This window comes from Sapajus apella, unplaced genomic scaffold (assembly GCF_009761245.1).
Source record: "Sapajus apella isolate SASKATOON/1434 unplaced genomic scaffold, GSC_monkey_1.0 scaffold2, whole genome shotgun sequence".
Classification (NCBI taxonomy): domain Eukaryota; kingdom Metazoa; phylum Chordata; class Mammalia; order Primates; family Cebidae; genus Sapajus; species Sapajus apella.
Window position 1 is genome coordinate 25,979,784 of NW_022436942.1, and position 23,587 is coordinate 26,003,370.

General features: G+C 43.8%; 1 protein-coding gene across 1 annotated transcript in view; it reads left to right on the forward strand.

Moving 5' to 3' along the window:
- Window positions 1–23,587, forward strand: part of FAM186A (family with sequence similarity 186 member A) — a 57,120-nt gene that overhangs the window by 27,779 nt on the left and 5,754 nt on the right. Inside the window, exons 2-4 of the mRNA XM_032282854.1 lie at window positions 1,260–1,479; window positions 2,315–2,485; window positions 7,066–12,706. Of these exons, the coding sequence (XP_032138745.1) occupies window positions 1,260–1,479; window positions 2,315–2,485; window positions 7,066–12,706 (6,032 nt within the window). The remainder of the gene's footprint in view (window positions 1–1,259; window positions 1,480–2,314; window positions 2,486–7,065; window positions 12,707–23,587) is intronic.

Below are 23,587 nucleotides of genomic sequence, written 5' to 3' on the forward strand. Positions count from 1 at the left end.
CTTGGCTCATTGCAACCTGTGCTTCCCGGGTTCAAGCAATTCTCCTGCTTCAGCCCGAGTAGCTGGGATTACAGGTGCCTGACACCACACCAGGCTAATTTTTTTTTGTTGTATTTTTAGTAGAGACAGGATTTCACCATGTTGGCCAGGCTGGTCTTGAACTCCTGACCTTGTGATCTGCCTGCTTCGGCCTCCCAAAGTGCTGATATTACAAGGTGAGCCACCATGGTTTTTTGTCTGTTTTGTTTTTTTTAGCAGCTATAGCTTATAAAGCATAATCACAAATTTTATACGCTTCACATCAACTGTGAATTTAGTATCTCCATCATTTTACAGAGGCTGCAGAGGGAGCTCAGAAATGCTGTGATTTATTAAAAGTCATTTTAGGTCGGATGAGGTGGCTCATGCCTGTAATCCCAGCACTTTGGGAGGCAGAGGTGGGTGGATCACCTGAGGTCAGGAGTTCCAGACCAGCCTGGTCAACATGGTGAAACCCCATCTCTACTAAAAATACAAAAATTAGCCAGGTGTGGTGGCAGGTACCTGTAATCTCAGCTACTCAGGAGGCTGAGGCAGGAGAATTGCTTGAACCCAGGAGGCAGAGGTTGCAGTCAGCCAAGATCATGCCATTGCGCTCCAGCCTGGGAGACAAGAGCAAGACTTTGTCTCAAAAAAAAGTTAAAAAGTTATGATAGGCTGGGCGCAGTGGCTCATGCCTGTAATCCCAGCACTTTGGGAGGCCGAGGCGGGCGGATCACGAGGTCAAGAGATCGAGACCATCCTGGCTAACATGGTGAAACTCCATCTCTAATAAAAAATACAAAAATAGCTGGGCATGGTGGCGTATGCCTGTAGTCCCAGCTACTTGGGAGGCTGAGACAGGAGAATTGCTTGAACCCAGGAGGTGGAGATTGCAGTGAGCCGAGATTATGCCACTGCACTCCAGCCTGGCGCCTCAAAACAGAGCAAGACTGTCTCAAAAAAAAAAAGTTATGATAATGAAAGACCTAGAGTTAAGATCCAGATATGGGTTCAAACCCAATGCTCTTTCCATTATATCATAGCATAGCTAGGATGATGAAAGCAAAAAAAAGGAATTTTTTTAATAGGGAAAATTTGAGACTCACAATAAAGCTAGAATTAGCAAGACTTTAATTGGATAGCTTTAAATTAACTGTCACTGACATTCTGAGAAGAAAGGTGACCAAAGCTTCTTTTCAAACTGAAGATTAATACATTCCCCCTTCTTATTCTTACAGGACATTGATATGCAGCTGGGTGAAATAATGAACAATGTGCATCGAATAATGACTCGCTATACTCTTGTTTTTAACTCACCCCCTGAAAGGAATGTCTCCCTTGCAGAACATAAGAGAAAACAGAGAACCAGTTTTCTTGAGAAAATGGCTACTTACGCTAAGACTGCTGAAATTAGAGAAAAGACTCTTGTCAACATTCTGGTCTGGCTGGAAGAATGGAGTAAGTTTACTGAAGTAGTTCAGAGGAAAACCACAAAGTTAATGAAAAAGATAGAATATATAAGTAAATTTTGAAGGATTAATTCGACTAAAGAAGAAAAGACTAAGGAAGTTATTCAGAGAATAGTTATCCTCTATTCCAGTAGGAAATAGGAAAAAATATAGGCTTATTCACTTAGTACCAGCTCTGCAGGACTCGTTGCTTTTTTTTAAAGCATGCCAGCAGTGTCTTTATGCATACTATTCCCTTATCTGGAGCATCTTCCACCAGATGGACACATGGTTCATTTCCTGCTTAAATTCCACTTTAAAATGAGATGTTCTCTGACCATGCCCATTCCCTACCACTTGGCACTTTTCTTTACACTTTACCTTTTTTTTTGGTTGTTTGTTTAGATGAAGTCTCACTCTCTTGCCCAAGCTGGAGTGCAATGGCACAATCTTGGCTCACTGCAACCTCCACCTCCCGGGTTCAAATGATTCTCCTGCCTCAGCCTCCCAAGTAGCTGGGACTACAGGCACCTGCCACCACGCCTGGCTAATTTTTGTATTTTTAGTAGAGACGGGGTTTCACCATGTTGGTTAGGCTGGTCTCGAATTCCTGACCTTATGATCTGCCTGCCTTGGCCTCCTGAACTGCTGGGATTACAGGTGTTAGCCACTGCACCCGGCCAGTTTCTTTCAATTTCTTCATTGAGGAAAGCTTCAGAATGGCAATAAGTGTGGGATACCTATATTCCCCAACACAACTATATTGAGTAATTACCCAGTATTATAGGCTTATATATAGTTATTTATTTTGCTGCACAAAAATGATTTTTTTTTCTCTCTTCAAGATGCCATTTTGTCTGAGATTACTGTAATGGATGTTGATGAACACCACCACTGGATAGCACAAATGGAGATGTTACCGGAAACATTAAAAGCTATTGACAACAATGTCAAGATACTAAGCAGATTTAGCACATTTTTCCTCGACGAAAAGAAGAAACAAAAGAAAAAAATATGTAAGGGTGCTTTATGATTTTGAAGATGGAGTTTGACTTTTTATTAAAGAAACGGCTTCTTTTTCTTTTTCTTTTTTTATTTTGAGACAGTCTCACTCTATTACCCTCTCACTCTATTACTCTCTTGCCTCAGCCTCTTGAGTAGCTGGGATTATGAGCACCTGCCACCATGCCTGGCTAATTTTTTTGTATTTTTAATAGAGACAGGGGTTTCATCATGTTGGACAGGCTGGTTTCGAACAAGTGATCCGCCAACCTTGGCCTAGAAAAGTGCTAGGATTAGAGGTGTGAGTTACTGCACCCAGCCAACAATCTACTTTGAGAACATTTCCATTATCCAAAAAGATCCCTCATGCTAATTTGTAGTCAATCTCATACCCATCAGCAGCGCCAGACAGTCACTCATGTACTTTCTCTCCCACTACATTTGCTTTTTCTGGATATTTCACACAAACAGAATCATATTATATGTGGTATTTGCTGTCTGTTTTCTTTCAACTAGCACAATGTTTTTGAAATTCAGTTATGTTATAGGACATTTTGGTAATTTCTTTTCATTGCTAGTTTACACAGTTGTTTAGATATACCACATTTTGTTTACCGATTCACCAGTTGATACACATTTGAACTGTTTCCACTTTGGGCTTTTATGAATAATGCCATTATTTATCCATTTTTTGGGTAGATAGCCAGGAGTGCCATTATTTACTCATTTATTTTGGGTAGATAGCTAGGAGTAGAATTGCTAGGACATATGGTAAGTTTAACTTTTTTTAATTTTTTGAGACAGAGTCTAGCTCTGTCACCAGGCTGGAGTGCAGTGGCAGGATCTCAGCTCACTACAACCTCCGCTTCCCAGGTTCAAGCGATTCTCCTGCTCAGCCTCCAGAGTAGCTGGGACTACAAGCACGTGCCACCATGCCTAGCTAATTTTTTGTATTTTTTTTAGTAGAGATGGGGCTTCACCATATTGGTCAGGATGGTCTCGATCTCCTGACCTTATGATCCATCCACCTTGGCCTCCCACAGTGTTGGGATTACAGGCGTAAGCCAAGGCAGCCGGCTTATGTTTAACTTTTAAAGAAACTCTCAACTGTTTTCCAAAATGACTGTACCATTTTGCATTCTCATCAGCAATGTATGCAGGTTCCAATTTCTCCATTTCCTCAATAACACTTGTTATTGTCTTTTTTTATTATGGCCACCCTTGTATATGTGAAGTGGTATCTCACTGTGGTTTTGGTTTACATGCATTTCCTTTTCTTTTTTTTTTTTTTTTTTGAAACAGAGTTTCATTCTTGTTGCCCAGGCTGGAGTGCAATGGCGCGATCTTGGCTCACTGCCACCTCTGCCTCCCGAGTTCAAGTGATTCTCCTGCCTCAGCCCCCCAAGTAGCTGAGATTACAGGCATGCACCACCACGCCCAGCTAATTTTGTATTTTTAGTAGAGAGGGGGTTTCTCCATGTTGGTCAGACTCTTGAACTCCTGACCTCAGGTGATCCGCCTGCCTCGGCTTCCCAAAGAGTTGGGATTACAGGCGTGAGCCACGGCGCCCGGCCCCGTTTGCATTTTTCTAGGCAAATGATGCTAAGCATGTTTCATGTGCTTATTAACCCTTTCTATATATTTTTTAGTGAAATATCTATTCAAATACTTGCCCAATTTTTTGGTTTTTTTGAGACAGTTTTGCTCTTGTTGCCCAGGCTGGAGTGCAATGGCACGATGTCGGCTAACCGCAACCTCTGCCTCCCGGGTTCAAGCTATTCTCCTGCCTCAGCCTCCTGAGTAGCTGGGATTACAGGCATGTGCCACCATGCATGGCTAATTTTGTATTTTTAGTAGAGATGGGGTTTCTCCATGTTGGTCAGGCTGTCCTCGAACTCCCAACCTCAGGTGAGTTGCCTGCCTCAGCTTCCCAAAGTGCTGGGATTACAGACATGAGCCATCACGCCCGGCCTACTTGTCCATTTTTTAAATTGAGTTTTAACATTTCTTTATACCTTCTGGATATAGGTCTTTTTTTTTTTTTTTTTTTTTAATAGGGTCTTGCTCTGTTGGCTGAGCTGGAGTGCATTGGTGCAATAGTATATCACTGCCACCTGGAATTCCTGGGCTCAGAGGATCCTCCTGCCTCAGCCTCCTGAGTCACTGGGACTACAGGTGTGTGCCACCACACCCAGCTTATTTTTAAAAACTTTTTTTTTTTTTTTTTTTTTTGGGACGGAGTTTCGCTCTTGTTACCCAGGCTGGAGTGCAATGGCGCGATCTCGGCTCACCGCAACCTCCGCCTCCTGGGTTCAGGCAATTCTCCTGCCTCAGCCTCCCGAGTAGCTGGGATTACAGGCACACGTCACCATGCCCAGCTAATTTTTTGTATTTTTAGTAGAGATGGGGTTTCACCGTGTTGACCAGGATGGTCTCGATCTCTTGACCTCGCGATCCACCCGCCTCGGCCTCCCAAAGTGCTGGGATTACAGGCTTGAGCCACCGCACCCGGCCTTAAAAACTTTTTGTAGAGACAGAGTCCCACCATGTTGTTCAGGCTGGTCTCAAACTCCTGAGCTCAAATGATCCTCCTGCCTCAGCCTCCCAAAGTTCTGGGATTATAGGCGTGAGTCACCACACATGGCTGGATATAAGTCCTTTATCAGAAAAGTGATTTGCAAATATTTTCTCCCTTTCTGTGACTTGTCTTCATTTTCTTAGTGGTGTTTTTAAAGCCTAAAAGTGTTAGTTTGATGAAATCTAATCAATCAATTTATCAATTTTTTAAAATGAATCATGATTTTAATATTGTACTAAGAACTCATATCACTCAGGGTTCAATAAGAGAGGCAGAATTATATAACATTATAGATAATTTTTTTGCAATTAGGAAACATACTTTGTATGATTTCTTTTTATTTATTTATTTATTTATTTTTGAGACAGTCTCACTCTGTCACACAGGCTGGAGTGCAGTGGCACGATCTTGGCTCACTGCAACCTCTGCCTCCTAGGTTCAAGTGATTCTCCTGCCTCAGCCAATAATGCCACTGGGCATGGGTTTTTCCAGGCTTTGTGCCAAGTCAAATCATCCCCGTAGGCAGTAGAGTTGTCAATCCTTACAGTCTGTCTCACTCTGGTAGAAGTCCCCGGCCATGGATCTAGGGGTTTGAGGATGGATGCAACTCCAATTTAGCACACTTTCACTGTTTGTTACTAAGGTTCTGTAGTTTTTTGTGAATAAATGCTTCTCATTGTGTTGTATGCCTTTGGTCAGTTTTCAAAATCCTAAAATCGTTGTTTTGATAGTTTTGCCCTGTTTTATCTTTGCTTTTGGGAAAAAAAATTGTTGATTTTTTTCACTCAGCCATTCTGCAAATCTTTTCAAATGTGAGTCTTTTTTTTTTTTTTTTGATGGAGTCTCACTCTGTCACCTAGGCTGGAGTGCAGTGGCGTGATCTTGGCTCACCGCAACCTCTGCTTCCCAGGTTTAACCTGTTCTCCCGTCTCAGCCTCCCAAGTACCTGGGACTACAGGCTCATGCCACCACACCCAGCTAATTTTTGTATTTTTAGTAAAGACAGGGTTTCACCATGTTGGCCAGCCTGATCTTGAACTCCTGACCTCAAGTGATCCACCTGCCTCAGCCTCCCAAAGTGCTGGGATTACAGGAGTGAGCCACCATGCCTGGCCAAATGTGTGTCTTTTATCTGTTAATTTATGACACTTTTGAGAGAACTAAGGTTAGCTTTGATTCAGAAAAAAAGAGAAAGGAGAGACAGGAATCTGAGAAAGAAAATGGAAAGTATTAGCACAACCAAAGCCAAGGCAAAGTTTTGTCTTACTTTTTTTTTTTTGAGATAGAGTCTCTCTTTCTCATACAGTCTTGAGTGCAGTGGTGTGATCTTGCCTCACTGCAACCTCTGCCTCCTGGGTTCAAGCAATTCTCCTGCCTCAGCCTCTTGAGTAGCTGGGATTATAGGTGCACACCATCGCATGGCTAATTTTTGTATTTTTAGTAGAGATGGGGTTTCACCATGTTGGCTAGGCTGGTCTTGAGCTCTTGACCTTAGGTGATCCGCCTGCCTTGGCCTCCGAAAGTGCTGGGATTACAGGCATGAGCCACCAAGCCTGGCCTTGTCTTACATTATATCTAACCCCAAACTTGTAACTAAAATTAAGTTGAGGTCGTAGCTGAGTTCATGTCCTAAACTCTGGAAGCAGAAGTTTTAGTTGGCAGGTCCTGTGGCTTGCACCTGTAACACCAGCAACTCAGAGAGGCAGGGAGGCTGAGGCAGGAGGATTGCTTGAGCCCAAGTTGAGGCTGTAGTGATCATGCTGCTGCACTCCAGCCTGGGAAACAGGGAGATCCCTCTCAACAAAAAAGAAAGAAAAAGTTGTAGGTGATTATGTGAAAAGAGTCATTCTTTTAAAAATAATACTGTTTATTTTAGAGTTAAAGTTTTCAGATTAATCTTTATCTTATAGTTAATTAGTTATAGTTAATCTATGCTAAATTCCTTAGGTTTAAACATAGATAAACACAATGCAAAAGAAAAAGTGCAATTTCACAGTTTTACGTTTTTTTCTTCAGTATCTAGAGGTACTCTGTGGAAATCTTGGAAAGAAAGAGTCATGAAACGACCTGCAACAGCCCATGCTTTAAGACCAGATCAGATGATTAGTGATCAGTTTGCAACAAATACAAAGGTTTCAGAAATCCAAGGTATGCTACAGGAACTCATAGCCACCACAATGTTCAGTACATTGGAAAACAATGCTATTAAATATATATCATCAACAATAGTAAACCTTTCTAAAGCTTTGAGTGCGCTAAGTGATGAATTAAAAGGTATTAACTTCCAAAGTTCCACTATATATGAACATGAAACAAGTGAAGCAGGAAAGGAGCTCTCTCTGAACATAATACAAGATCTCAGTAACGAAAATGAAATGCTTCAGCAGAAACTTCATGATGCAGAAGAAAAATGTGAACAACTTCTTCGATCCAAAATTGTTACAGAACAGGTGTATAAAACATTGTCTGCATCATCAACTGTGAAAGCATTACCTGGATCTTCTCTGCAGTCATCCAGGGCCACTATCAAAGCTGATGATATTGAGGACAATATGGACAATATTTTAGACAAGGAACTTGAAAATATTGTAAAAGAAGTCCAAAGAAAAGGGACCAAGGGCTCTGGAATAACATGGGACTCCACTATTTCATATACAGCCCAAGCTGAAACAACTCCAGATTTAACTGAACAGCAACAGCAACCTGTGGCTTCCAAAGATATTTCTGAAGATGGCACTAAAGATTACGTATCACTGAGGAAAGGTGACGAGTATCAAGCATGGAAAAAAAAGCACACAAAAGTCACATATGTAGATGAGACTTCTGAACCAAATCTGAGTGATAATAAAGATGGACAGAAAGTCTCAGAGGCCCAACCTAGTCAATACTATGAGCTACTGGAAAAGAAAAGAAAAGAAAAGAAATCCATATCTGAAGTCAAATCAAAGTCACCCACTGAAGCAAAAGGCCAACATCTCTTTTTCACTGAAACAAAGAGCCAAGGTGGCAGAAGTAGAACAAGTATTATGTTGGAGCAATTTAGGAAGGTCAAACGTGAGTCCCCATTTGACAGAAGACCAACTGAACCAGAGATTAAAGTAGAACCCACCACTGAGGCATTGCACAAAGAAAGCAAAGGTGAAATCAGAAGCCTAGTGAAGCCACTCAGTACAATCCAATCTGATTATACTGCTGAGCCACAGAAAGGAAAAATAAAAGGAAAAAAACACCATATCTCTTCAGGAACTACTGCAAGCAAAGAAGAAAAAACTGAAGAGAAGGAAGTGTTAACCAAACAAGTCAAATCTCATCAACTTGTTAAATCACTCTCAAGGGTAGCTAAAGAGATTTCAGAATCTACCAGAGTTCTAGAAAGTCCAGATGGCAAAAGTGAACAGAGTAACCTCGAAGAATTTCAGAACGCCATAATGGCTTTCCTAAAACAGAAAATCGATAACATCGGAAAGCCTTTTGACATAAAGACTCATCTGAAGGAAGAGGAGTTATTAAAAAGAGCAGAAGCTGAAAAATTAGGAACCATAAAGGCAAAAATGGAGGAATATTTCCAAAAAGTGGCTGAAACTGTGACTAAAATCTTGAGAAAATACAAAGATAAAAAAAAGGAAGAACAAGTTGGGAAACCTAAAAAACAAAAAAAGGTAGTCTCATTTATGCCAGGATTGCATTTTCAGAAGTCTGAAAGCAGCACCTTTCTCTCACATGAGAGCACAGATCCAGTAATTAACAATTTAATACAAATGATCTTGGCTGAAATTGAAAGTGAAAGAGATGTTTCAACAGTCCCAAAAGTACAGAAAGACCGCAAGGAGAGGGAAGAACAAAGGCAGGAGCAAGAGGATTTGCAAGAGGATCAAGAACAAATGTCTGGTGTGAGTCTCAAACAACAGTTGCTGGAAGAAAGAAATCTCTTAAAGGAGCACTATAAGAGGATAAGTGAGAATTGGGAAGAGAAAAAGGTGTATCGCCAGATGAAGGAGGGAAAGCAAGAACAACAGAGACAGAAACAGTGGCAGGAAGAAGAGATATGGAAGACAGAGCAAAAAGAGAGGACTCCAAAGCAGACGGAGCAAGAGGACAAGCAAAAGCAAAGAGGACTGGAGGAAGAAGAGCTTCCAGAGTCAAGCCTGCAGTGGCTGGAAGAAGGGATGCAAAAAATGAAGGCACAAGGGTTGCTCTTGGAAAAGGAGAATGGACAGATAAGGCAGATTCAGAAGGAAGTGAAACATCTGGAGCCAATCATAAAACAGGAGAAAGAGAAGAAAAAGCAGAAGCCAGGGAGAGGGCTAGAGGACCTTGAAAGGCAAAGACAGACCGAAACAAAGGATCGGATGCAGATGAAGAAAACAAAACCTACAGAGCTAGAAAAAGTGGTCATCCAAACTCCAATGACATTATCTCCCAGGTGGAAGAGCGCAGTGAAAGATGTACAGCAGTTATATCAAGGAGAAGCGTTTCATAGGAATCTGAAGAAGTTAGAAAATCTTCCTGATGAAAAGAAGCCCGTACTAGCCACACCTCCCTCCCCACAATCCTCCCCACCTGGAGCTCTACCTATTTCTGGACAGCCTCTCAGTAAACGCATTCATTTCACACCACAGCTGGCCCAGGAAGTGGGGATCACCCTCAGCCCTCAGCAGGCCCAGGAACTAGGGATCCCTCTTACCCCTCGGCAGGCCCAGGCTCAGGGGATCACTCTCACCCCTCAGCAGGCCCAGGCCCTGGGAATTCCTCTGACCCCTCAGCAGGCTCAGGAACTAGGAATCCCTCTCACCCCTCAGCAGGCCCAGGATCAAGGGATCACTCTCACCCCTCAACAGGCTCAGGAACTGGGGATCACTCTCACCCCTCAGCAGGCCCAGGCCCCGGGGATCCCTCTCACCCCTCAGCAGGCCCAGGCCCTGGGGATCACTCTCACCCCTCAGCAGGCTGAGGCTCAAGGGATCACTCTTACCTCTCAACAGGCCCAGGCCCTAGGGATCCCTCTCACCCCTCAGCAGGCTCAGGCTCAGAAAATCACTCTCACCCCTCAGCAGGCCCAGGCCCTGGAGATTCCTCTCACCCCTCAACAGGCCCAGGAATTGGGGATCACTCTCACCCCTCAGCAGGCACAGGCCCTGGGGATTCCTCTCACCCTTCAGCAGGCCCAGGAACTGGGGATCCCTCTCACCCCTCAGCAGGCCCAGGCTCAGGGGATCACTCTTACCCCTCAGCAGGCCCAGGCCCTGGGGATCCCTCTCACCCCTCAGCAGGCCCAGGGTCAGAAGATCACTCTTACCCCTCAGCAGGCCCAAGTCCTGGGGATCCCTCTCACCCCTCAGCAGGCCCAGGCTCAAGGGATCACTCTCACCTCTCAACAGGCTCAGGAACTGGGGATCACTCTCACTCCTCAGCAGACCCAGGCCCTGGGAATCTCTCTCACCCCTCAGCAGGCCCAGGCCCTGGGGATCCCTCTCACCCCTCAGCAGGCCCAGGCACTGGGGATCCCTCTCACCCCTCAGCAGGCCCAGGAACTGGGGATCCCTCTCACCCCTCAGCAGGCCCAGGAACTGGGGATCCCTCTCACCCCTCAGCAGGCCCAGGTCCTGGGGATCCCTCTCACCCCTCAGCAGGCCCAGGCCCTGGGGATCCCTCTCACCCCTCAGCAGGCCCTGGAACTGGGGATCCGTCTCACCCCTCAGCAGGCACAGGCTCAGGGGATCCCTCTCACCCCTCAGCAGGCCCAGGAACTGGGGATCCCCCTTACCCCTCAGCAGGCCCAGGAACTGGGGATCACTATCAGCCCTCAGCAGGCTCAGGAACTGGGGATCGCTCTCACCTCTCAACAGGCACAGGCTCAGGGGATCACTCTCACCCCTCAGCAGGCCCAGGCACTGGGAGTCCCTATAACCTCAGCAAATGCCTGGGTGTCAGCTGTCACTCTTACCCCTGTGCAAACCCAGGCTTTGGAGTCTCCTATCTACTTAGAACAGGCTCAAGAACAGTCATTGAAATTAGGGGTCCCTCTCACCTTAGATAAAGCCCATACCTTGGGATCGCTCCTCACCCTTAGCCAAGTCCAACCTTTGGGCTTCCCCTTCACCCCAGGACAGGTCCAGCCTGTGCGTATTACTCTCATGTCTGAGCATGATCCTAAATCAAGGGCTTCTGTCACACCAAGAGTGCCTCACATTCCTAAGCAGCAGGCCATATTGGCTACTCCTACCCATAGACTATTTCAGGAATCAAAGGCTTCTCTCCCCACTGGGCAATCCATCATATCAAGATTATCTCCAAGCCTTAGGCTGTCTCTGGCATCATCTGCTCCTACTGCTGAGAAGTCCTCTATATTTGGGGTCTCTTCTACTCCTTTGCAGGTGTCAAGGCTTCCCCTCAATCAAGGCACCTTTGCCCCTGGGAAGCCCCTAGAAATGGGGATTCTACCTGAGGCTGGTACACTTGGGCCACCACAGACTCTTCATTCCTCTGGACAGACCCTGGTATACGGAGGTCAATCCACTTCTGTGCAGTTACCAGCACCACAGGCCCTTCCCACTCCTGGGCAGCTCCCAATATCTGGGGCCCCTCCCACTCCAGGGCAGCCCTTTGAACAGGAGGCCCTTAGCTCTAGGGAGCTTTTCAAAACTGGGGCCTCTCTGACTCCTCTACCACCTCGAATGTCAAAAGCCCCTCTTGCCCCCAGGCAGCAACTTATAGCTGCAGTCCCACCCGCTTCTGGACAGATTCCCAGTCTCTGGGCTCCTCTCTTTCCTGGGCAGCCCTTAGTTCCTGGAGCCTCTTCCATCCATGGGGACCGCCTGCAATCTGGATCCTTAACCTTCTCTGAGCAGCTCCAGGAATTCCAGCCTCCTGCCACTGCTGAGCAATCTCCCTATATTCAGGCTCCTTCTACTCTTGGGCAGCATTTGGCACCATGGACCCTTCCTGAGCAAGCTTCTTCATTATGGATCCCTCCCACCCCTAGACATCCTCCCATTTGGTCCCCTTCTTTTGCTAAGAAGAGACTGGCATTTATTTCTTCTCTGAAATCTAAATCAGCACTGATCCATCCTAGTGCTCCAGATTTCAAGGTATCTCAAGCTCCTTTCACCACTAAGTTCCAAATGTCAGAGGTCTCTGATACTTCTGAAGAAACCCAGATACTTCGAGATCCTTTTGCTATAGAATCATTTAGAACATTTCAGTCCCATCTCACCAAATACAGGACACCAGTATCGCAAACCCCTTACACTGATGAAGGGGCCCTTCCCACTCTCATGAAGCCTACAATATCACTATCTTCTCTTACTACTCTACTCAAAACAACACAGATTTCACCTCCTGAATGGTACCAGAAATCCCGCTTCCCTCCTATAGATAAGCCCTGGATACTGAGTTCAGTTTCAGGTACCAAGAAACCCAAGATTATGGTGCCTCCTTCCTCTCCTAAAGAACTTGAAGAGAAGAGGTATTTTGTTGATGTGGAGGCTCAGAAGAAGAACCTGATATTATTAAATCGGGCTATAAAAACTTGTGGATTCCCTTCACAGCTACACATAACAGCCAGGACTCTCATAATTGAGATACTTCATATGGACACGGTTCAGTTGGGATACCTATTCCGCAAGTACATTGCCTATAGGCTGATCCAGTATGCCAGGTAGATTTAATTATTATACATCTAGTTTTCTGGTTTAGTTCTGATTTCAAATATTCTCTGTCATTGCCCTAGAAGTATACTAATGTTTGTCATATGTTCTCAAAGACTGTCTTATATAAGGTCTATGGGATGGAAGCCTGTTTAAGATAGCAAAAGATCTATTTTTTAGAAAATAAGAAATGACATATACCATAATCCATTTCATTCATATATATCTCCAGCAGAGATGCCAAGTGTATTTTGTGGATCATGGTTTGTCTCCAAAATATCAACTTCAAAAGTTTAGAGATGCTTTCCAGTTATTCTGAATTTCTTTTTTTTTTTTTTTCCTTTTTTTTTGAGACAGAGTCTTGCTCTGTCACCCAGGCTAGAGTACAATGGTGTGATCGTGGCTCACTGCAACCTCTGCCTCCCGGGTTCAAGCGATTCCCCTGCCTCAGCTTCCTGAGTAGCTGGGATTACAGGTACAGGCCACCAAGGCTGGCTAATTTTTGTAATTTTAGTAGAGACAGGGTTTCACCATGTTGGTCAGGCTGGTCTCAAACTCCTGACCTCGTGATCCACCCACCTCGACCTCCCAAAATGCTGGGATTAAGGCATGAGCCATCGTGCCCGGCTGTGAATTTCTTTCATCCTTTTTGGTTCACCAGAAATATATGATTTTCAAAATGGAAGATGGCATAACAAAGAATGAGAGCAGGCATGGTGGCTCATGCCTATAATTCCAGCACTTTGGGAGGCTGAGGCAGGTGGATCACTTGAGGCCAGGAGTTCAAGACCAGTCTGGCTGAGATGGTGAAACCCTGTCTCTGCAAAAAATACAAAAATTACTCAGGCATGATCCCAGGATTACTTGGGAGTCTAGGGCAGGAGAATCTCTTGAACCTGGGAGGTGGAGGTTGCAATGAGTCAGCCGCGCCACTGCCCTCCAGCCTGGGTTTGGGAGTCAGACTGTCTCAAAACAAACAAACAAGAACGAGAACCTGCCATTTGCAACAACATGGACAAAACTGACGTCATTATGTTAAGTGAAATAAGCCAGGCACAGAAAGACAAACTTCACATGTTCCCACTTACTTGTGGGAGCTAAAAATTAAAATGATTTAACTCATGGACATAGAAAGTAGAAGGAAAGGATGGGTGCCATGATTCACGCCTGTATTCCCAGCACTTTGGAAGGCTTAGGAAGGAGGATCACTTGAGCCCAGGAGTGTGAGACCAGCCTGGACAACAAAGTGAGACCCTGTCTCTACAAAAAATACAAAAAAATTAGCTGGGCGTGACAGTGCATGCCTGTAGTACCAGCTATTCAGGAAGCTGAGCTTGGTGGATCACTCAAGCCCCAGGAGGTCGAGGCCGTAGCAAGCCAAGATCACACCGCTACACTCCAGCCTGGGTGACAGAGAGAGACCCAGTCTCAGGGGAAAAAAAAAAAAAGAGAGAAGGATGGTTACCAGAGGCTAGAAAGGGTAGTGGGGGTGGGGGGAAAATAGGGATGGTTAATGGGTACAAAAAAATAGAATGAATAAGAGCTAGCATTTGAAAACACAACAAGGTGATTATAGTCAATAATGTAATTGTACATTTAAAAATATCTAAAAAGGTATAATTGGATTGCTGGTAACACAAAGGTTAAATGCTTGAGGCAATGGATACCCCATTTACTCTGACGTGATTATTATACATTGCATGCCTGTATCAAAATATCTCCTGTAACCCCAAAATATGTATACCTACTATATAACCCCCCAAAATCTTTTTTAATGAAAAAAAAATATAGGCCAGGTGAGGTGGCTCATGCCTGTAATCCCAGTACTTTGAGAGGCTGAGGCAGGCGGATCATGAGGTCAAGAGTTCGAGACCAGCTGGCTAACATGGTGAAACCCCGTCTCTTCTAAAAATACAAAAATTAGCCGGGCTTCGTGGTGGGCACCTGTAATCCCAGCTACTCAGGAGGTTGAGGCAGAATAATTGCTTGAATCCAGGAAGCAGAGGCTGCAGTGAGCTGAGGTGGAGCCACTACACTTCAACCTGAGTGACAGAGCAAGACTGTCTCAGAAAAAAGAAAAAAAAAAAAAAGAAAAAAATGAAAGTAAATACAGGCAGTGGGTGGTGGCTCACGCCTATAATCCCAGCACTTTGGGAAGCCAAGGTGGGTGGCTCACTTGAGGTCAGAAGTTCCAGACCACCCTGGCCAACATGGTGAAACACCATCTCTATTAAAAAAAATACGGCCGGGCGCGGTGGCTCAAGCCTGTAATCCCAGCACTTTGGGAGGCCGAGGCGGGTGGATCGCGAGGTCAAGAGATCGAGACCATCCTGGTCAACATGGTGAAACCCCCCTCTACTAAAAATACAAAAAATTAGCTGGGGATGGTGGTGCGTGCCTGTAATCCCGGCTACTCAGGAGGCTGAGGCAGGAGAATTGCCTGAACCCAGGAGGCGGAGGTTGCGGTGAGCCGAGATCGCGCCATTGCACTCCAGCCTGGGTAACAAGAGTGAAACTCCGTCTCAAAAAATAAATAAATAAAATAAAATAAAAATAAAAAATAAAAAAAATGAAAAAAATTATCCAGGCATAATACAAAAAAATTACCCAGGCATGGTACAAAAAATTACCCAGGCATGGTGAAGCACACCTGTACTCCCAGCTATTTAGGAGGCTGAGGCAGAAGAATTGCTTGAACCCAGGAGGCAGAGGCTGCAGTGAGGCAAGACTGTGCCTTTGTTTCCAAAAAAAAAAAAAAAAAAAAAAAAGAAGTAAATACAAAGGGAGATGGCAGATTATGTAGGAGGTATGGCCACAGCAAATTTGCTGCTGGGGTGACCTGGAGGCAGCAGGTCCTGGTCCTGATTTTTAAAAGTTGCAAATATCAGAAATGGGTTAGGGCAGGTGACAATTTTCCTGCCATTCTTAACATTTGCACTTGAGGTTACCAACCTATTATTTTGGGGATTTTTTTTTTTTTTAATGGAGTCTCCCTCTTTCGCCCAGCATAGAGTGCAGTGGCGTGATCTTGGGTCACTGCAACCTTCGCCTTCCAAGTTCAAGCGATTCTCCTGGCTTCAGCCTCCTGAGTAGCTGGGATTACAGATATGTGCCACTACATCCAGCTAATTTGTATATTTTTAGTAGAGATGGAGTTTCACCATGTTGGCCAGGCTGGTCTCAAACTCCTGACCTCAGGTGATCCACCCGCCTCAGCCTCCCAAAGTCCTGGGATTACAGGTGGGAGCCACCATGCCTGGCTATTATTTTCTATTGATCTGCCTATTGATAAGTCACTTCCATTCTCTGTTATTTTAGTTTTATTTTTATGATGCTGAGTCTTTGAGGTCGTTGTTGGTGCTATTTGCCAGCATTTGTCAATGAGATGTGAGCAGAATTGATATGTTATTTCTGTGCTGAGCTTGTCAACTCATTTGATGACCCACAGAGTTTACTTTTCCTCTGGCATAATAACCCATAATGTTCAAGCTGATGGCTGTTCCTTTAGACATGGCGCTGAGAGAATACAGTGAAGTTCACTTCCTGCCAAGCCATGATGGATTCATAGTATGAGCAACAAGTAAACTGTTTGTTGTTTTAAGGCACTGAGGCTTGTGGGTTTTGCTAAAACAGTAAAACCTAGCTTATCTTCACGAATATAGTCTTCCTACCCAAGAATATGGTATATCTTTTTTTTTTTTTTGAGACAGAGTTTCACGTTGTCACCCAGGCCAAGTATACATCTCTTTTTTTTGTTCAGGTTTTTTTTTTGTGTGTGTGCATGTGCATGCGTGACCACATATGCACAAAATTTTAATTTTTATATGTTTAAATAAATGCATAAAACAGCTATAGGTCCAGGCATGGTGACTCATACCTGTAATCCTAGCAGCTACTTTAGGAGGCTGAAGTGGGCAGATCACCTGAGGTCAGGAATTCGAGACCAACCTGGTCAACATGGTGAAACCCTGTTTCTACTAAAAATACAATTATTAGGTGGGCATGGTGGCAGCTGCCTGTAATCCCAGATACTGAGGTAGCTGAGGCAGGAGAATCACTTGAACCCAGGAGGCAGACATTTCAGTGAGCTGAGATCACGCCACTACTGCACTCCATCCTGTATGACAGAGCAAGACTTGGTCTCAAAAAAAGAAAAAAAAAGAGCATCTTAAAGTTTTTGTCTAGCTCTTGCATATTCTAAGTGTTTTTTATTTTTGTTGTTGGTGCTATGGTAAATGGAGACTCAATATTGTATGCAACCATCTTGCTATATTAAAGCATGTGAACCTTTTGTTCATTGTCTTTCTTCTTTTTTGCTCTCTCTCCCCTCCCCTCCCTTCCCCTCCCCTCCCCTCTCTTTCTTTTTTTCTTTTGCAGGGTCTGGTTTTGTCACCCAAGCTGGAATGCAGTGGTGCAATCTTGGCTCAGTGCAACCTCTGCCTCCTAGGCTCAAGCAATCCTTCCACCACAGCCTTTTGGCCTATAGGCATATGCCACCATATCTGGCTAACTTTTGTATTTTTTATAGAGACAGAGTTTCACCATGTTGCCCAGGCTGATCTCCAACTCCTAAGCTTAAGTGATTTACCCACCTCAACCTCCCAAAGTGCTGGGTTTACAGGTGTGAAACACCATGTACAGCCTCAATTGATTTTCTTGAGTTTTCCAGATATATAATCATCTTACTTGAAAATGATTTTTTAATATCTAGATTTTCCAACTTTTTTTTTTTTTTTTTTTTTGAGACAGTCTCACTCTGTTGCCCAGGCTGGAGTGCAGAGGCATGATCTCAGCTCACTGCAACCTCCACCTCCAGGGTTCAAGAGATTCTCCTGTCTCAGCCACCACCCTCCCAGTGGCTGGGATTACAGGCACACACCACCTGGCTAATTTTTGTATTTTCAGTAGAGATGGGGTTTTGCCATGTTGGCCAGGCTGGTCTCGAACTCCTGACCTTAAGTGATCCACCTGCCTTGGCCTCCCAAAGTGCTGGGATTATAGGCATAAACCACCACACCTGGCCTAGATTTTTCAATTTTTAAACATCTGATTTCTGTTTCTTGCCTATATATTGGTAACTACCATCAGAACAATGTCAAAAAATAGCGAGGATAAGACTATAAGGCTATGTTCATTTGACTTGCTCTGAGGAACAGCTAGGAATGCCTTTCCATGGCCCCACATTATTTTTTTCTAGGAAAATTTAATCTTTAAGAGTATTTTACTCTGTCTTAAAAAAAAAAAAAAAGAGTAATTTAGAGGCTGGGTGCAGTGGCTCACACCTGTAATCTCAGCACTTTGGGAGGCCAAGGCAGGAAGATCACTTGGAGACAGGAGTTCCAGGCTGCAAAAAGCTATGACCCGACTACTGCACTCCCACTTAGGCAACAGAGCAAGGCCTTGCCCCTTAACAAAAAAAAGAGGGGGGGATATTAAAGTATCATTTACATTTATATTCTCACTTCTGAAAAACTGCAAAACATTCTCAGTCTTAGTTAATTTCATATTTTTATTTCCTCCAGTCTTATGTAACTCAAATTGCCAAAATGTGAGTTGTTCTTTATTACTAATTATTACAATATAACTATTAATTTGTTTTAAAATAGTAGTGATAAGTCCAGGTGTGTTGCCTCACGCCTGTAATCCCAGCACTTTGGGAGGCCAAGGCAGGAGGATCACTTAAGTTTAGGAGTTTGAGACCAGCCTGGCCAACATGGCAAAACCCCATCTCTACTAAAAATACAAAAATTAGTGGGGTGTGGTGGTATGCACCTGTAATCTTGGCTACTAGGGAGGCTGAGGTAGGAGAATTGCTTGAACCCCGGAGGCAGAGGTTGTAGTGAGCCAAGGTTACACCATTGCATTCCAGCTTGGGTGACAGAACAAGACTTGGTCTCAAAAAAAAAAAAAAAAAAAAAAAAATATATATATATATATATATATATAATATATATACACACACACACGTATATATATGTATATGTGCGTGTATATATATATATATATATGTATATGTGTATTAGAGATAGTGAACATCTTTCTAGTACTTGTCATTAAGAAAAGTGCTGACTTTTGGGTTGAAATACTTTTTTTGTTGTTTTTTTTTGAGACAGTATCTTGCTCTGTCACCCAGGCTGGAGTTCAGTGGCACGATCGTGACCTACTGCAGCCTTAAACTCCTGGGTTTAAGCCATCCTCCTGCCTCAGCTTCCCGAGTAGCTAGGACTACAAGTGCAAGCCACCACTCCTGGGTTTGTTTTTTTGTTTATTTGTTTCATAGACAGGATCCCTCGCTATGTTGCCCAGGCTGGTATCAAGCTCCTGGGCTCAAGCAGTCCTCCCACCTTGGCCTCCCAAAAGTGCTGGAATTACAGGCCTGAGCAACCAAGCCTGGCCAGCTGAAATACATTTGATCATATTAAAGAAGTATCCATGTGTTCCTGTTCTTTTTTTAAATTAAGAATGGATGTCGGCCGGGCGTGGTGGCTCACGCCTGTAATCCAAGCACTTTGGAGGCCAAGGTGGGCGAATCACCTGAGGTCCGGAGTTCAAGACCAGCCTGACCAACATGGTGAAACCCCGTCTTTAAAAAAAAAAAAAAAAAAAAGAATGGATGTCTGGCCAGTGCAATGGCTTATGCCTGTAATCCCAGCACTTTGGTACGCCAAGGCAGGGGAGGTCGGGAGTTCGAGACCAGACTGGCCAACACGTTAAACTCTGTCTCTACTAAAAATACAAAAAACGTTAGCTGGGTGTGGTGGCACACTCCTGTAATCCCAGCTACTTGGGCGGCTGAGGGAGAATTGCCTGAACCTGGGAGGTGAAGGCTGCAGTGAGCTGAGACCAAGTCATTGTACTCTAACCTGGCAACAAGAGTGAAACTCCATCTTAAAAAAAAAAAAAAAAAAAGAATGGATGTCCAAGATGCAGAAATCCTCAACAAAATGCTAGCAAATTGAATCCAAGAGCACATCAAAAACTTAATTCACCACAATCAAGTAGGGTTTATTCCTGGGATGCAAGGATGGCTCAACATACACAAATCAATACATGTGACTTGCCACATAAACTGAATTAAAAATAGGCCAGGCGTGGTGGCGCATGCCTGTAATCCCAGCACTTTGGGAGGCCAAGTCGGGTGGATCACCTGAGGTTGGGAGTTCAAGCCTGACCAACATGGAGAAACCCTGTCTCTACTGAAAACATAAAATTAGGTGGGCGTGGTGGCACATACCTATAGTCCCAGCTGCTTGGGAGGCTAAGGCAGGAGAATTGCTTGAACCCAGCAGGCGGAGGGAGCAGTGAGCTGAGATCACATCACTGCACTCCAGCCTGGGCAACAAGAGCAAAACTCCCATGTCAAAGAAATAAACATAAACAAAGAAATAAAAACCACATGATCATTTCAATAGATGTGGGAAAAACTTTCAATAAAATCTAACATCACTTCATGATAAAAACCCTCAACAAATGAGTCATTGGAGGAACATACTTCTAAATAATAACAGACATTTATGACAAATCTACAGCCAACAGCATACTAAACAGGCAAAAGCTGGAAGCATTCTCTTAAAGAACAGGAATAGTCCACAGAAAACTGAAGTAGTTAAGACCTTAAAAAACAAAACAAAACAAAACAGGAATAAGACAAGGATATCCACTCTCACCATTCCTGTCTAATATAGTACTGGAAGTCCTAGCTAGATTAGTCACCCAAGAGAAAGAAATAAAAGGCATCCAAACAGGAAAAGAAGTCAAATTGTCTGTCTCTGCTGATGAATTCCACACCTAGAAAACCCTAAAGATTCCATCAACGAAAAGTCTCCTGGGACTGATAAATGACTTCAATAAAGTTTCTTTCTCTCTCTTTGTCTCTTTCTTTGACAGAGTTTTGCTCTTGTTGCCCAGGCTGGAGTGCAATGATGTGGTCTTGGCTCACTGCAACCTCCACCTCCCAGGTTCAAGAGATTCTCCTGCCTCAGCCTCCCGAGTAGTTGGGACTACAGGCCCGCACCACTACCTCCAGCTAATCTTTGTATTTTTAGTAGATGGGGTTTCACCATGTTGGCCAGGCTGGTCTCAAACTCCTGACCTCAGGTGATCTACCCATCTCAGCCTGCCTAAGTGCTAGGATTACAGGCATGAGCCACTGCGCCCTGCCTGCCTGCCTGGCAAAGTTTCAGAATACAAATTAATGTACAAAAGTTTAGTAGTCTCTCTCTCTCTCTCTTTCTTTCTTTCTTCTTTTTTTTTTTGAGACAGAGTTTTACTCTTGTTGCCCAGGCTGGAGTGCAATGGCATAATCCTGGCTCACCACAACCTCCAGCTCTGGGGTTCAAGCGATTCTCTTGCCTCAGCCTCCTGAGAAGCTGCGATTACAGGCATATGCCACCACGCCTGGCTAATTTTGTATTTTTAGTAGAGACAGGGTTTCACCATGTTGGTCAGGCTGGTCTCAAACTCCTGACCTAAGATGACCCACCTGCCTCGGCCTCCCAAAATGCTGGGATTACAGGCCTGAGCCACTGTGTCCAGCCACCAGTAGCATTTCTATACATCAATAATGTTCAAGCTGAGAGACAAATCAAGAACATAATCCCATATACAATATCCACCAAAAATTTAATATGTTTAGGACTACTTCTAACCAAAGAGAGGAAAGATCACTACAAGGAGAATTACAAAACACTGTTGAAAGAAATAATAAATGACACAAATGAAAAAATATTCCATGCTTGTGGATAGGAAGAATCAATATCGTTAAAATGATTATACTGCTCAAAACAATCTACAGATTCAATACTATTCCTATTAAACTACAACATCATTTTTCACTACATGAGAAAAAAACTATTCTAAAATTCATATGGAACCAAAAAAGAACCCAAATAGCCAAAGCCATCCTATGCAAAAACAACAAAGCTGGAGGCATCACATTATCCAACTTCAAACTATACTATAAGGTGACAGTAACCAAAACAACATTGTACTGGTACAAAAACAGACATAGACCAATGGAACAGAATAGAGAACCCAGAAATAAAGCCCCATGCCCAAACCATCTGATCATGGACAAAGTCAACAAAAATAAGCAATGGGGAAAGGACTCTCTATCCATTAAATGATGCTGGGACAGCTAGCTCGCCATATGCAGACGAATAAAATTGCATCCCTACCTTTCATCATATACAAAAGTTAACTCAAGATGGATTAAAGATTTAGAAGTAAGACCTCAAACTATACAAATCCTAGAAGAAAACCTAGGAAGTACCATTGTTTCTTTTTAAATTTTATTTATTTATTTAGAGATAGAGTTTTTGCTCTGTTGCCCAGGCTGCAGTGAGTGGTACGATCTCACTCACTGCAACCTCTGCCTCCCAGGTTCAAGTGATTCTCCTGCCTCCGTCTCCTGAGTAGCTGGGATAACAGGTGCCTGCCACCAAGCCCGGCTAATTTTTGGATTTTAAGTAGAGACGGGGTTTCATCATGTTGGCCAGGCTGGTCTCAAACTCCCACTGTTTCTTTATTTAAAATTTGTGTCTTCTGGAAATACCATTCTGGACATCAACCTTGGCAAAGAATTTATAACTAAGTCCTCAAAAGCAATTGCAACACAAGCAAAAATTGACAAGTGAAACCTAATTAAAGAACTTCTGCACAGCCAAAGATGCTATCAACAGAGTAGACAGACAACCTACAGAATGTGAGAAAATATTCACAAACTATGCATCCAACAGTCTAATATCTGGAATCTAAAGGGAACTTAAAACAATCCAACAAGCAAATAAATAAATAAATAAATAAATAAACCCATTAAAAAGTGGGCCAAGGACATACATATACACTTCTCAAAAGTATCTCAAATAAGCAGCTGACAAACTCATGAAAAAATGGTCAACAAAATTAATCATCACAATGAGATACCATTTTACAACAGTTAGAATGGCTATTATCAAAAAGTCAGGAGGCCAGGTGCGGTGGCTCATGTCTGTAATCCCAGCACTTTGGGAGGCCGAGGCGTCACCTGAGGTCAGGAGTTCGAGACTATCCTGACCAACATGGTAAAACCCTGTCTTTACTAAAAGTACAAAAATTAGCCGGTGTGGCTGCACACAGTTGTAGTCCCAGCCACTTGGGAGGCCGAGGCAGGTGAATTGCTTGAACCCAGGTGGCAGAGGTTGCAGTAAGCCAAGATTTCTCCACTGCATTCCAGCCTGGGTCACAGAGCGAGACTCTGTCTCAATATGATAACAATAAAAATTAAAAGTAAAAAATAACAGATGATAGCAAGGCTGCAGAGAAAAGGAATGCTTATCTACTGTTAATGGGAATGTAAATTAGTTCAGCCACTGTGGAAAGTAGTTTGAAGATTTCTTGTGGTGGTGGTGGTGGTGGTGGTTTGTTTTAGTTTTTGTTTCTGAGATGGAGTCTTGCTATGTCGTCCAGGCTGGAGTGCAGTGGCATGATCTTAGCTCACTGAAACCTCCACCTCCCCAGTTCAAGCAATTCTCCTGCCTCAGCCTCCTGAGTAGCTGGGACTACAGGCATGTGCCACTGTACCAAGCTAATTTTTGTATTTTCAGTAGAGACAGGGTTTCACCATGTTGGTCAGGCTGGTCTCAAACTCCTGACCTTGTGATCTGCCTGCCTTGGCCTCCTGAGTGCTGGGATTACAGGCGTGAGCCATCTCTCCTGGCCATGCCCAGCTATTTTTATTTTTTTGTAGAGACGGAGTCTTACTATATTGCCCACGCTGGTCTCAGACTCCTCGCCTCAAGCAATCTTCCCACCTCAGCCTCCCAAAGTGCTGGGATTACAGACATGAGCTACCTTATCTGGCCTAACTTTTAAAATATATTAAAATAATAATGAGCAACACTATTGTAACACTA